At 39.2% G+C, this 16,612-nt stretch overlaps 1 protein-coding gene across 1 annotated transcript in view; it reads right to left on the reverse strand.

The window, feature by feature from the left end:
- The window catches only part of PELI2 (pellino E3 ubiquitin protein ligase family member 2), a 197,092-nt gene that overhangs the window by 21,134 nt on the left and 159,346 nt on the right, over nt 1-16,612 (reverse strand). The window contains exon 3 of the mRNA XM_025919632.2: nt 10,650-10,751. Within this exon, the coding sequence (XP_025775417.1) occupies nt 10,650-10,751 (102 nt within the window). The remainder of the gene's footprint in view (nt 1-10,649; nt 10,752-16,612) is intronic.

The raw sequence follows: 16,612 nt of genomic DNA on the forward strand, positions 1-16,612 counted from the left end.
CTGTCAGTTTTTACTAGGATTGCATTGCCTTAGTCTCCAAACTGGTCTCTGTTTTAACATGTCACCTCCATTCCTTTTGAGAGAGTATGTGAAGATATCTTTAAGAAATATCAATTAGACTATACCCCTCTCTTGCTTAAAACTCAATTTTTTTACTTGGCCTTAAAGGCCCCACCTCTCCAAGCTCATCTCATTTCACTGTCCTCCTCCTTCACTCCGCTCCTGCTTGGGGCTTTGGCACCCCCCATTCCTCCCCCCTGGAATGCTTATTTGTGGTCCATTTGCCTCCTCTAGGATGCAGCCTCCATGAGAGGGGAGCCCTGGCTGTCTTCAGTAACTACAGGAGTTATCTGATACATAGCAGGTGCTCAAGAAATGAAACTGATGAATGGAAGATTCTGACAGTCAGCTTGATCTCTGTGAGAGAGACACACAATGCTTTAAGAAATAACTCTTTTTTTTTTTTTTTTTTTTAAGAGAGAGAGCAAGCATGAGCATGTGAAAGCAGGAGAGGGGCAGAGGGAAAGACAGAATCTCAAGCAGGCTCCCTACTCGGCACAGGGCCTGAAGCAGGACTCAACACAGGGCTCAATCACATGACCATGAGATCAGTACCTGAGCCAAAATCAAAAGTCGGACATTCAACCGTTGGAGGCACCAAGGCACCCCAAAAAATAACTATTTAAATAGCAAATATTCTTTAACTTTTCTCAACTAGATATATGCTACTTAAATATTGCCATCAAAAAGTACTATAGGGGTGCGTAGGTGGCTCAGTTGGTTAAGCATCCAACTTCAACACAGGTCATGATCTTGCAGTTTGTGGGTTTGAGCCCAGCATCGGGCTCTGTGCTGGCAGCTCAGAGCCTGCAGCCTGCTTTGGATTCTGTGTCTCCCTCTCTCTCATGCCCCTGTCACGCTCTACCTCTCTCAAAAATAAATATGCATTAAAAAAAAAAAGTACTATAAACCAACTAAATTAAACTCCAACCAAACAAAAACCAAAAACATAAGGTATGGCAGCACCCAGGGTCCAAATTATGAAACAGAAATCTTGAGGCCTGGCTGATTTCCTTACCCTGATGGTCAATATGCATTTGGCATCATACTTCCCTTTAGGGACCCTGTAAGACATTTCATCACTTCCTTTGATTTCATTGATAAACATTTAAAAAAAAAATATTTTGCTTTCTCAATAGCTACACTATTCCCTCTTTCATTTACTCCTATTCTAGAAAATTACTAAGAAACTGTTGCTATATTAACTCAGACTTTCTTACCCTTAACCCATCTCTTAAATTGAGATATAATTGATATTTTCTTCCTTAGGCAAGAATATTTCCAAGTTCGGGGCCTACTGTCTGTTCCACAGTGGGAAAAGCAGCATAAGGACCTTCTTTGGTTCAGTCTGATGTTCTGCTTTTAAATTCTCAATTAACTTAGAAATCATTTTATAGATAATGGCTACAATGAACAGCCCTCAACACCAAGGTCCAGGCTTGAGAAATAGGAATGCTACAGTGCTTTTTGCTCAGTAACCTTTGTCAGTGGTGGGTTTGGGACATAAGAACTTGTAAAAGGAAGAAAAATTAAAACAAGCTTGATTGTTCAGGGCCTTCTGAGAATGCCTTAGTTTTACTCTGCAGAGAAATGACCTGATAGTAATCCTCCCACAGGTCTGGTTATTTTGCAAGTAGAATCAGATTATTTTAGTTAAAATGACAAATGTGTTATGTTTTCTTAGTAAATCTATAAATTCTTGTTGAATTACCACACTTTATTTAAAGAGGTACTATGTAGAGAATGTAGAACTCCAGAGACGTAAATCTTACTTCTGCCAGTAATGCCTTTTCTGCCCCTAGTAGCTAGTTACCTTTCCTCTCAAAGACCCAGATTTCTTCAGCTATGCAATTTAAGAGGTTAGTATAGTATAATTTGGTATTTCTCAGTGTAGTCTATGAACCTCTGTGGGTCCCTGAGACTTTTTTTCTTTCTTTCTTTTTTTTCTTTCTTAAATTTACATCCAAGTTAGTTAGCATATAAGCACAACAATGATTTCAGGAGTAGATTCCTTAGTGCCCCTTACCCATTTAGCCCATCCCCGCTCCCACAACCCCTCCAGTAACCCTCTGTTTGTTCTCCATATTTAAGAGCCCTGAGACCTTTTCTAAGGACCATGTCCATGAAGCCAAAAATCACTTTCATAATAATACAAACGTGCCATTTGCCTTTTCCACTGTGCTAACATTTATTCTGATGGTGCTCAGGCAATCAAGTGCTTTAGCAGGAATCAAGGCAGCGGCACCAAAGTGTACTAACAGCCACTGCATTCTTCATCGCCGTGCATGTGCAGTTAAAAATAATGTCATTTTCACTTAAGTGTGCTTCTGATGAAGTGGTAATAAATTACTCTCGTTAAATATTGAGGCTTTCAAATATTCCATGTGGTGGAATAGGAAGTATGCAAAAAGCACTTAGATGTTTACAACTGTATGGAGGTTCCTCAAAAAATTAAAAACAAAACTACCATGTGATTCAGCAATCCTGTTTCTGGGTATTTATTAAACAAAAACAAAACAAAAGAAAAACCAAAAGAACCTGAAATCAGGATCTCAAAGAGGTATCTGCTCCCCATGTTCACTGCAGCATTACTTACTGTAGCCAAGATCTAGATACAACCGAAAGGTCTGCAAAGGGTGAATGGATAAAGAAAATGTGGTATAAACATCCAATGGAATATTATTCAGTTTTACAAAAGAGGAAATCCTGCCACATGCACCAACATGCATAAACCTGGAGGATATTACAAATATTGCCCGATTCTGATTATGTGCAGTATCTACACAATCAATAGAAACAGAGCAGAATGATGGCTGCCAGGGACTGGGGGTGGAGGGAAATGGGAATCACTGTTCAATAGGTACAAAGTTTCAGTTCCACAAGATGAACGCATTCCAGAGATCTGCTGGATAACCCTGTGTCTATGGTAAAGGTACTGTACTGGGCACATATTTTGTCAAGACGATGGATCTCATGTTAAGATTCTCATGAATCTTTCGCTCATCTTGCATTTGCAGAGGTGAGGGGGAAAGTGAACAATGTGAGTGGAATGTGACTGTACAATAGTGAAGAACTATCTATGTCCCAACATGTCGCTAAAGAATAGTGATGAAATTACAGGTGCCATTGCAGTGATGTGTTGATTTGAAAGTGGTAAAAAATCGACAAACAAAAATCAAAGGAGTTTGTGACCACTAAACCAGCCCTGTAAGAAATTTTAAGGTGGACTCTCTGAAGGGAGAAAAGATGAAAAAAAAAAAAAATACACACACACACACACACACACACACACACACCCAAAAGCAACAGAAGATTAGAAAGGACCAGAGAACACCACCAGAAACTCCAACTCTACAAGCATCATAATGGCAATAAATTCATATCTTTCAGTATTCACTCTAAACGTCAATGGACTCAATGCTCTAATCAAAAGACAGGGTAACAGAATGGGTAAGAAAATAAGATCCATCTATATGCTGTTTACAAGAGACCCACTTTAGACCTAAAGACATTTTCAGATTGAAAATAAGTGGATGGAGAACCATCTATCATGCTAATGGTCAACAAAAGAAAGCCAGAGTAGCCAAACTTATATCAGACAACCTAGACTTTAAAACAAAGACTGTATCAAGAGATGCAGAAGGGCATTTTATCATAATCAAGGGGTCTATCCACCAAGAAGACCTAACAATTGTAAATATTTATGTGCCAAGTGTGAGAGCACCCAAATATATAAATCAATTAATCACAAACATAAAGAAACTCATTGATATTAATACCATAATAGTAGGAGACTTCAACACCCCGCTCACAGCAATGGACAGATCATCTAATCAAAAAATCAACACGGAAACAATGGCGTTGAATGACACACTGGACCAGATGGACTTAACAGATATATTCAGAGCATTTCATTCTAAACCAGCAGAATATACATTCTTCTCCAGTGCACATGGAACGTTCTCCAGAATAGACCATATACTGGGACACAAATCAGCCCTAAGTAAGTACAAAAAGATTGAGATCATACCGTGCATATTTTCAGACCACAACACTATGAAACTTGGAATCAACCACAAGAAAAAAATTTGGAAAGGTAACAAATACTTGGAGACTGAAGAACATCCTACTAACGAATGAATGGGCCAACCAAGCAGTTAAATAGGAAATTAAAAAGTATATGGAAGTCAATGAAAATGATAACACCACAACCCAAAACCTCTGGGACGCAGCAAAGGCGGTCATAAGAGGAAAGTATATAGCAATCCAGGCCTTCCTAAAGAAGGAAGAAAGATCTCAGATACACAACCTAACCTCACGCCTTAAGGAGCTGCAAAAAGAACAGCAAATAAAACCCCAAACCAGCAGAAGACAGGAAATAATAAAGATTAGACCTAAATAATAATAAAAAATAATAAATAATAATAAATTAATGCTATCAAAACCAAAAGAAAAACAGAACAGATCAATGAAACCAGAAGCTAGTTCTTTGAAAGAATTAACAAAATTGATAAACCACTAGCCAGTTTGATCAAGAAGAAAAAGGAAAGGACCCATATAAATAAAATCAAGAATGAAAGAGGAGAGATCACAACCAACACAAGAGAAATAAAAATAATAAGAGAATATTATGAGCAATTATATACCAATAAAATGGGTAATCTGGAAGAAATGGGCAAATTCCTAGAAACATATACACTACCAAAACTGAAACAGGAAGAAATAGATAATTGGAACAGACCTATAACCAGTAAGGAAATTGAATTAGTAATCAAAAATCTGCCAAAAAACAAGAACCCAGGGCCAGATGGCTTTCCAGGGGAATTCTACCAAACATTTAAGGAAGAGTTAACACCTATTCTCTTGAAACTGTTCCAAAAAATAGAAATGGAAGGAAAACTTCCAAACTCTTTCCATGAAGCCAGCATTACCTTGATTCCAAAACCAGACAGACACCCCACTAAAAAGGAGAACTATAGACCAATTTCCCTGATGAACATGGATGCAAAAATCCTCAACAAGATACTAGCCAACCGGATCCAACAATACATTAAAAAAATATTCACCATGACCAAGTGGGATTCATACCTGGGATGCAGGGCTGGTTCAATATCCGCAAAACAATTAACATGATTCATCACATCAATAAAAGAAAGGACAAGAACCATATGATCCTCTCAACAGATGCAGAGAAAGCATTTGACAAAAATACAGCATCCTTTCTTGATAAAAACCCTCAAGAAAGTAGGGATAGAAGGAGCATACCTCGAGATCATAAAAGCCATATATGAACAATCCAATGCTAATATCATCCTCGATGGGGAAAAACTGAGAGTTTTCCCCCTAAGGTCAGGAACAAGACAGGGATGTCCACTCTCACCACTGTTATTCAACATAGTATTGGAAGTCTTAGCCTCTGCAATCAGACAACACAAAGAAATAAAAGGCATCCAAATAGGCCAGGAGGTCAAACTTTCACTCTTCGCAGATGACATGATAGTCTATATGGAAAACCCAAAAGATTCCACCAAAAACTGCTAGAATTGGTTCATGAATTCAACAAAGTTGCAGGATATAAAATCAATGCACAGAAATCGGTTGCATTCCTATACACCAACAATGAGGCAATAGAAAGGGAAACCAAGGAATCAATCCCATTTACAGTTGCACAAAAAAACCCATAAAATACCTAGGAATAAATCTAACCAAAGAGGTGACTGCAAACTATAGAAAGCTTATGAAAGAATTTGAAGAAGACACAAAAAAATGGAAAAAGATTCCATGCTCCTGGATAGGAAGAACAAATATTGTTAAAATGTCAATACCACCCAAAGCAATCTACATATTCAATGCAATCCCTATCAAAATAACACCAGCATTCTTCACAGAGCTAGAACAAATAATCCTAAAATTTGTATGGAACCAGAAAAGACCCCGAATAGCCAAAGCAATCTTGAAAAAGAAAACCAAAGCAGGAGGCATCACAATCCCAGACTTCAGGCTATACTACAAAGCTATAATCATCAAGACAGTATGGTACTGGCACAAGAACAGACACTCAGATGAATGGAACAGAATAGAGAACCCAGAAATGGACCCGCAAACATGTGGCCAACAAATCTTTGACACAGCAGGAAAGAATATCCAATGGAATAAAGACAGTCTCTTCAAGCAAATGGCATTGGGAAAACTGGACAGCAACATGAAGAAGAATGAACCTGGACCACTCTCTTACACCATACACAAAAATGAACTCAAAATGGATGAAAGACCTCAATGTAAGACAGGAAGCCATCAAAATCCTTGAGGAGAAAGCAGGCAAAAACCTCTTTGATCTCGCCTGCAACAACTTCTTACTCAACATGTCTCTGGAGGTAAGGGAAACAAAAGCAAAAATGAACTACTGGGACCTCATCAAAATAAAAAGTTTCTGCACAGCTAAAGAAACAATCAGCAAAACTAAAAGGCAACACACAGAATGGGAGAAGATTTTTGCAAATGACATGTCAGATAAAGGGTTAGTATCCAAAATCTATAAAGAACTTATCAAACTCAACACCCAAAAAACAAAGAATTCCGTGAAGAAATGGGCAAAAGACATGAATAGACACTTCTCCAAAGAAGACATCCAGATGGCTAATAGACACATGAAAAAATGCTCCACATCACTCATCATCAGGGAAATACAAATCAAAACCACAATGAGATACCACCTTACACCTGTCAGAATGGCTAACATTAACAACTCAGGCAACAACAGATGTTGGTGAGTATGTGGAGAAAGAGGATCTCTTTTGCATTGTTGGTGGCCATGCAAGCTGGTGCAGCCACTCTGGAAAACAGTATGGAGATTCCTCAAAAAACTAAAAATAGAACTACCCTACAACCCAGCAATTGCACTACTAGGCATTTATCCAAGGGATACAGGTGTGCTGTTTCGAAGGGACACTATTGACAATAGCCAAGGTATGGAAAGAGCCCAAATATCCATTGATGGATGAATGGATAAAAAAATGTGGTATATATATACAATGGAGTATTACTCGGCAATCAAAAAGAATGAAATCTTGTCATTTGCAACTACATGGATGGAACTAGAGGGTATTATGCTAAGTGAAATTTGTCAGAGAAAGAAAAATCATATGACTTCACTCATATGAGGACTTTAAGAGACAAAACAGATGAACATAAGTGAAGGGAAACAAAAATAATATAAAAACAGGGAGGGGGACAAAACAGAAGAGACTCATAAATATGGAGAACAAACTAAGGGTTGCTGGAGGGGTTGTGGGAGGGGGGATGGGCTAAATGGGTAAGGGGCATTAAGGAATCTACTCCTGAAATCATTGTTTGACTATATGCTAACTAATTTGGATGTAAATTTTAAAAAATAAAAACAAAACAAACAAAAAAGAAAGTGGTAAAAACTGTACCACTGACCACTGTAAAATTTTTTTGATGCTTTTTTGGTATTGAGAATCTGTTCTCTAGGTAAGACATGTGTAAAAAACCTATGTAAGAAATCTTGTAAATAGAAGATTTATTTGGAAATCTTGGAATCTTGGAAAATAATTTTGGGAAGTATTAAAAAATTATTATGAAGTCCACTAAAATCATCAACAGGGAAGTGTAGGCATGCATTTATTTAGGAAGAGATTTTCTCTGGTTGAAGGAGAAGAAAAAACATTTAGAATGTTATAAAATGGAGGGGTGCCTGGGTGGCGCAGTCAGTTAAGCGTCCGACTTCAGCCAGGTCACGATCTCGCGGTCCGTGAGTTCGAGCCCCGCGTCGGGCTCTGGGCTGATGGCTCAGAGCCTGGAGCCTGTTTCCGATTCTGTGTCTCCCTCTCTCTCTGCCCCTCCCCCGTTCATGCTCTGTCTCTCTCTCTGTCCCAAAAATAAATAAATGTTGAAAAAAAAAATTTAAAAAAAGAATGTTATAAAATGGAATGGCATGACTAAAGCCACTGTTAATATTTTGTCTATGATAAATACTACTTTTGGGGCCCTTAATTAATTGGTCCATATCTAGGACTATGACACTATCTAGGATTGTTTAGCTTTTTATAAAATAGCTAACACATTCACATGGTTCAAAAATCATAGTGTGAAATAGCCCCCCATGTCCCCCCTACCCAGACCTCTTCCCCACAAAGGCAGCTGCTTTAGTAATAATGTCTTATTTGTCCTCTTGGAGATTTTTAATGCATATAAGCATTATTTAAATCATTATCTATGCGAATATTTAATAATATACTATTTAATATTTAATAACAAATTTATTACTATTTAAGATTAGCTAATCTTTTTTAAAATGTTTACTTTAAAAAAAAAGTTTTTAAAAAAATCCTTATTTATTTTTGAGAGAGAGACAGAGTGTGAGCAGGGGAGGAGCAGAAAGAGAGGGAGACACAGAATCTGAAGCAGGCTCCAGGCCCTGAGCTGTCAGCCCAGAGGCCGATGCGGGCTCAAACCCATGAACCGTGAGATCATGATCTGAGCCAAAGTCCAACGCTCAACCGACTGAGCCACCCAGGCGCCCCTAAAATGTTTCATTTTGAGAGAGAGAGAGAGCACACGTGCAAGTGCATGAGTTGTGGAGGGGCAGAGGGAGAGAGGGAGAGAGAGAATGACAAGCAGGTTCCACTCTGTCAGCTCAGAGCACAACCCAGGGCTCGATCCCACAAAATACAAGATCACGACCTGAGCCTAAATCAAGAGTCGGAAATCAAGAATCGGACGTTCAACTGACTGAGCCACCCAGGCACCCCAAAGATTAAATAATCTTAATTGAATATATTATCAATGGCTCAATATAATTAATAATACTAGTATTTCATTCATTAACTATGTTTGGAGCTCTTTCCACATCCACACAAGCTTTTTCTTGTTCTCTTTTACAGTCCTGGAGACCTCCACTGCATGGCTGTACCTGAATTTACCAAACCGGTCCCCTACTGAAGGACATTTAGGTTGTTCACAATCTTTGGCTACTAAATCTTGCTTTGAGCAATAACTTGGTAAAAATGTAATTCTGCATGTATGTAGGGGTATCTTTGGGGTAAATCTCTAGAAACAGAAGAGCGGAGTCAAAGAGTGCAAGCATTTTTCATTTTCACCAGCATCTCTAACTCACTGCTGCACACAGGTCATACCGGTTTATAGGAGTAGGAGAGGGTTTCCCCACATCTCTGACAAGACCTTTCAGATTTTTGCCAATCTGATAAGTGAAACATAATGTGGCTGTGCGATGCGAAGCCACATTTCTCTTTTTGAGATAGGTTGAACATATTTTCTTATTTTTCAGAACTACTTATTCCCCCTTTAGGATGCGATCTATGATATTGTTTTGACACTTGTTTCAATACCGTTTATTTCATAATTTAACTCTCCATACAGAAATGCAAAGCCTATGGACACCTGCGTGGCTCAGCAGGTTAAGTGTCCAACCTCGGCTCAGGTCATGATCTCACAGAGCCTGCTTTGGATCCTCTGTCTCCCTCATTCTGTCTCTCTTCTCTCTCTCTCTCAAATAAAAGCATTCAAAAAAAAAAAAAAAAAAAAAAAAGAAAAAAAGAAATGCAAAACCTCATGGCTCCCAATTTGAGTTTGATTTTTTTTTCCTTTATTAGCCTTAATTTTAATTTTTTGCTGTTTTAAAGCACCAAATCTTGAATATATTATAAATTCTCTTCTTCCTAAATTGATGATTTTTTTCCATTTTCATTTCCTTCCTTCTGCTTTCTTTTGATCTATTTTTGGACTTCCTATTATATACCACTAATAGGAACCACTATTCATGACCCTGTTCTGTATTTTCTTACTTTCATTTTTTTAAAGAGAACTCTTAGAGACCAATGGTTAGTTTCTTGATTTCCTTCCTCCTTCCCTCCCTTCTATAATGAAAGCACTTCAATTTTTACATTTCCTTCTGAGTATGAGGTCAGTCACATCTCTTGAGTTTTGCTACATAATGTTCTATAGTTCTTTTTAAAAAGGCCTATACTTGTAGTATCAATGTCCTTTCTGATTCAAGTGTTATTTAGGAAGTATTTTGAACATGTTTGCTTTTCAAAGTGATTGGTTTAAAAAATTTTCATTATAAAATAAAAATAATGTGTGTTTATACACATAATGCTAAGAATGTAGCTTGTCTGCAATTTTAGAACTAAGTTTTTTCTTAGTCTTTCAAAAACCAAATAGGAATTAATTTTTATATTATCCTTATGTCCTTCTCCTTGTACATCACTAAACGCTACTGTGCCAAAAGGTCTGACTACATATCAAAATGAAGGAAAGTGTGCTAAAATTTCCACGAAGGAGAGGAAGCTGTGTCATGGGGATGTAACATACAGCACGGTGCCTATGGTAAATAATACTGCGTTGTATATTTGAAAGTAGCCAGGAGAGTGGATCTTAAAAGGCTGTCATCCCCAGAAAAAAACTTTGTAATTATGTGTGGTGACAAATGTTAGCTGAACTTCCAGTAGTGATTATCTTGTAATATGCACAAATACAGAACTATCATACTGTATGCCCGAAACTAACGGTAAGGACACCACATTAAACAAGAGAAATAAAGACGTTACCTGAAACATATCCGTATCTTTATCATGTGTGTATTCCACCACCACAGTCTGATTCCTTGACAGAGTATACGATATACTGTGTTGACCTTTGCAGCTGATAGCCTAATAATGAAATAAAAACACAGACATTCAACAAAATCTCGTTTCAACAACTGCAATTCTGTTTGTAGTTAACAAACATCACTCTGCCAGCCAAATCAATACAAGCCAAGCCAACGTGTTTTTTGTTTGTTTTTAATCAGAACCTGTTCCTGTGCTGTGCCCTGAATTAGACAAACTAACAGCCATAACTCCGGTTTTACCCAATACTGTATCTTCATATGAACAATATTTAAGTCAAATCAAATTTACCAGTTTGCAAGACTTGATTTAATCATGTGTCAGGAAAAACATACATTTCCTCCATATTATGTAACTAAATGATAGAAATTTTAGATTAATAGGGTTTCTTCAAAAATTTATTTTGGGGTGCCTGGATGGCTCAGTCAGTTAAGCACCCAACTCCTGGTTTTGGCTCAGGTCATGATCTCACAGTTGTGAGATCAAGCTCTGCACCAGGCTCCATGATGAACGTGGATCCTGCTTAAGATTCTCTATCCTCCCTCTGCCTTTCCCCTGCTCATGCATGCATGCACTCTCAAATAAAAAGATAAGAACAATAATTTAACACTACAGCAGTAAGTCAATGGCATTTTGTTACACCTTCCCCCATGCAATAGAGATGATAATCATAGTAAAAAATATATCACTGCAAAATGTAAATGTTCTTTAAGGATTTCTCTATATCCATCTGGCCAATGATAATCATACAAGATTCAATATGGCATTGAACAGAGTATAAGTAGTTGTTTAACCCAGATATTTACTAAGTTAATAAATAAGGAAACTAAGTCAATTTCATCTTTTCTGTTTTTAGACTAAAGCTAACAGTCTTCTTCAAAGAATCTAGAGGCCAGTAATACAATATTCTTATTGTCTCCACAATGATATATTTGAACACATCTTAAGTTGTGGTCACACACTTTTAACACTTCCACATTAACAAAGAAGTTTATTTAAATTGTACTCCAAATTATTTCAATTACATTTTATCCATTCCACTTCAACCTCATTTATCTTCATTTCTACTCTTTTACATTAAGTATAATAAATAAAATTTTAATGAGCCTTTCTATTAAACATTTATTGAATAATGACACTATGAAGACCAAGAAAGCATTTGGAAGTAGCTGGACATAGAAAGCATGTTAATGAAAATGTACTCTGAACATTTATATTTGACTAATATAATTGCTTAGTGCCAAAAATAGTACAAAATTCCAAATCAACTTTGAAGTTAGCCTGGCTAATCTCATGGTTATTTAATCATCTGCCCTGAGGAACTTCGTGACTGAACTGTTTTGTTCTACGTGCTTCATTAAGACAATATAAGTATTAGAAATAATTTAAATATTTAATATGGCCAGAAATCTAAAACAGACTCCTTAGACTATTCAAGTCCACTAATAAAAATAGCCTTAAATTTTCATTGGTCTGAGTCCGGTAAATTCAATGGTTTTGATAAAAGTGACATTTTTTTGAAAGCCAAGCTAATAAAGAGCTATTTTCAAGATAAATAGACAATGGATGTTTATAGCTATATGAAAACACCCAAAGAAAAATAATTTTATTCAATTCAAACTTATTAAAACTAGCAATCGGGGGGTGATTATTTATAAACTAATTTTAGGTTTCCTGAAAAAGTGTCTATTGCATTTAGAAGTATTCAATTTACAAATATCTCAGCCCAAAACACAACTTTCATGACACATACATTACATGAAGAAGAAATGTCTGTACTTTGTCAATTATCTGCACACTGAGAAGCTAACAAGTGCCATAAAAGAACTCCCTTTAAAAAGTTACACCTTTTTGTATGATTGTACCTTCTTAAGTACAGTGTTTCTCAAACTTCCATCAAAGCTGCCTGAACTGGAAGAGAGTCACCTGAACCTTGGAGACATCTGAGAAAGTACCCTGCAGTGAAGTTTCTCATATTAAAACATTTTACCTTAAGATTATTATAAATTTTGTATTCTCCTTCAAAATATACTGGCTAGTTTTAACAGTTAAACATTTCCAAATTTGCTGGGAAACTAATGCCCCGGGAAGACTTGCTGGGCTCACCCCATAACCTGGCATAGCCCTGGGCATGGGACCCCACAGACACTTCTAGGCCACTCTGGGAAATACCTGCAAATAGCCATTTTACAGGCCCCAAGTTGTTAGTGGGCCCCACTGTTCTAACTTGTTTACTCAAACTATTCTTGTGACCCAAGTTATGAAAAGGGCTACTGATAGAGAAGCCATACCCAGGAACTGCTCCCAGCACAGGGAAGCACACAACCTAGGCTGACCCCCGGCTGCTCCCCCTCAAACATGGAAGCAAGCACAGAGACTCTGAACCCTTGAATGCCTGATCCAGGGCACCTTGCGTGTTGAGCCCACATAAAGAAAATTTACAGTTTCAAGCTTTTGCCCACTCTTTATGTGGCTGAACATGAACAACTGGGGAGTTAGGAAAGGTGAATGCTTTTGGGTTAGGGAAATGCTTTTCCTGAGACTTTCTGATGAAGAAAGTACCAGCAGCGGGCTATATTCCAGATGCTTCTGATGTAGGGAAGATGGAGAAGTGGGAAAAGAGTTCTGCAGGGAGAAACGAGAAGGTGGTGAATGGCTCTGAGCTGGCAGGTAATGTACTCCCTGTGGCAGGGATGGCCAAGGAACTTCAGAATGGGAGTGACCTCTACCTTCACGCGGCTTCCAGTTCTCACCGTGACTTCCCTCTGTGAGTGCCAAGCCAGGAGCTCACTGCCTGTCCTGAGTTCTCAGGGCTGGTGTTGTGACACGTTTCACCCGCAAGAAGAAGCATGGTGATAAGCTGGCCCTCAGAACGCTGGGAGTTAAGCCAGGACTGAGATCTGGAGTAAAAGGTGGCAGTCAAAACCAGGCCACTTGAGGCCATTGATGGCAACCTCAGAAACAAATGGAAAGATGCAGACTTCCCTGGATGACACACACTGGGCTCACGTGATCCTGTCTGCATATTAAAGCCAAGAGTGGGGCCAGATTTGGTTAGCTGGGGAGAAAATTAGAAGACCGTGTAAGCTTGAAATCTGGTTTTGTTTTCTTTCTGGCAAGTACCTAAGGCATTACGCTCTTTTCTTGTTAGAAGTATCCATTTTTCAACAAGACTTTTAACATTTAAAATACGACTTTCAGGGGCGCCTGAGTGGCTCAGTCGGTTGAGTGTCCTGACTTCGGCCCAGGTCATGGTCTTGCGGTGACTTCCAGCCCTGTGTTGGGCTCTGTGCTGACAGCTCGGAGCCTGGAGCCTGCTTCCCATTCTGTCTCTCTCTCTCTCTCTCTCTCTCTCTCTCTCTCTCTCTCTCTCTCTCTGCCCCTCCCCCGCTCATGCTCTGTCTCTGTGTCAAAAATAAACATTTAAAATACAACTTTCAGAAATTCAGCTTCTAGTCAATTACAGATTCACGGGCTTGAGTCCATCATTGCAGGTATCTCGGAAATAAAAATTTCCCCAAAGTAACGAGTTGCTTTGAAATCTACTTCTGAAATATACAGGGGAGTGAGTAGTGAGGCCTTCTCTTGGCACTCACTACAATGTAGTTCAAACACAATTACTGTGACATAATGTAATTTTTATTACACTAACTCAAACTTGGAAACTAGGTGCTTTAAAATTGTAAGGAAAACCAGCCCAACTTCCCTGGTGGCCAGTGCTGATTTCCAGTATCCGCTTTACTGCTGTGAGGAGGGGGCAGAGACGATGACTCTCTCTCACTGCCCTGTGAGTGCCTTTATCTATCCTTCCGTCCCCAGCACTGAGGGCCCGGCAGGCATTCAACGAATGTCAGACAACTGAATGAGCTGCTACAGATACAAGGTGAGATTTAAAGCTTCCTTCCTCCTTCCTCAGGTCTCTCCTCCCCTCCCCTGCCCTCCTTTTCATCTGCAAAGGTACCCACAGTGACACCTCGGCTTAAATTTACTGCAGGTGACTTTTACTGGGTTAAAAATACCACAGTTGGACAATTACAGATTAGACAATTATAACTACAGAGCCACAGAATAAAGGATTCCAACTTTATCCAGCTTCTGACAGTCAATCATGGCAGGTCCTTTGGATATTACATATATATACACACATATATATGTATGTGTGTGTGTGTGTGTGTGTGTGTGTGTATACATATATAGTGTAGGAGCACTAACCTGCGATCCCAGGTGCCCATACTAGGACCCTTCAGAGCCAAGACAGTTTCTTCCCAGCCAAGGATCTACATTTTCTTAGCTTTACTCGTGTCTCAGACTCTGTTCAGCTCAGCCAGCCTCTGCCACTCAGGAGAGCTACAACTGGTTGTCCTGGGTCAACTCAGACTAAACGTCAGGGAGTTTTCTGAGCTTCCAGACTCTAAAACAAACATGGCTCATAACGTCTACAGAATTTTCTTGCTCATATAAAACAGAAGATACGTATATAAAAGCACATATGGAGATATAGAAAATGTAACGATGCCAGAAGGGCAATCCTGTACGATGCAAAATGGGATGGATACAGATTTTCGTGGCAGCCAGAGAGTTCTCACACAAATTCTAAGAGGGAAATGGTCAGATATTGTGTTTGTTATGAAACAGTGGGATCAGCCCTCAACCACAGAGTAGAAGGGAAAGGCCCACTGCAAAACTAACTGGTTTCTAGAAAATACTATTTATTACAGTTATGATTTAGCCTATCTAATTCAAGCTCTATAAGGCTGCTAAGTGAGCCTTTATCAACTGTGTAGGGAGAGAAAATGGAATTCATCACTGTGACAGACATTGCTGGTTACCTACTTAGTGCCTTTCTCCCTGCTAAGCTGGTTTTCCATGAAAAAGCCTGAAACCTCCAATCTCCTAGGCCCTGAAACTTGCACAGGGAAACCTGACCCAACCCTAACCGGCGGGACTTAGGAGAAATCTGATGTGGACCTCCTGGGGATGGGAGCCATCAGGAGACTTCTTCCTTTCTCTCTTATTAAAATGTCACTGTGACATGTGGAGTGGAGGTGGCCATCTAGCAACATGGAAAGGAGGTTAGAAGACTCTCAGGAAGGTGGACAAAGCCTTGACATCTTGGAGCTGAACCACACCTGGAACTACCTGCCCCAGACTTCTTCTGAGAGAAAAATGAGGGTTTTAAGTTTGTTTTTAGTTGGTGTGGACTGCACGTAACAAAATACGTGCATCCCTATATTGTTTGGCCCTAACTTTCTCCTCCTGGGTTTCCTATTTCAGTCAATGGCACAACCATATTCCCGATCACTCACATTTAAAACAGCCCTCTCTTGCCACTGTTGTCCATAGACAATCAGCATTAGCGTAATTAAAGCCAGGAGCACTGATTTTACTGCATCAAGGCAAAAATCAAATACAAATGGAACAACATGTAACATTTCATGCTTTCTCTTCAAATATGAAGTAGTTGTTGGGCAAAACTGATTTATTCCCCAAAGGAGTTTTGCAACCAGCTCTTTTACAGACTACAGCTTTCTGCTCTGGAGATTACTAGGCATCACCTAATTCATCTTTCCTAAATCTGGGCTGCCCTTGGGAACTTGCTTGACCACAACAGAATGCACGAGAAGTGACATATAGGGCTTCCGAGGCTGGGACGTATAGGACGTGTAGCTTCTCCCCGGCACAGCACCCTGGAACCTTCGCTCTTGGAGTCCCGAGCCTCCACATGAGAAGCATAGCCATCCAGAGGCCACCATACTACAAGGGGAGGCCATGCAGACGGCAATGCCACGTGGGGAGACAGAGGCCACGGAGCAGCAAGACCCAGACACAGGGATGAAGAAGCCACCTTGGGAGTGGATCCTCCAGTTCCAACTGCCCCCAAATTCACCATGTGGGTCAGAGAG

The sequence above is a fragment of the Puma concolor genome, chromosome B3 (assembly GCF_028749965.1).
Source record: "Puma concolor isolate L17-30 chromosome B3, mPumCon1.1.hap2, whole genome shotgun sequence".
NCBI classification, from domain to species: domain Eukaryota; kingdom Metazoa; phylum Chordata; class Mammalia; order Carnivora; family Felidae; genus Puma; species Puma concolor.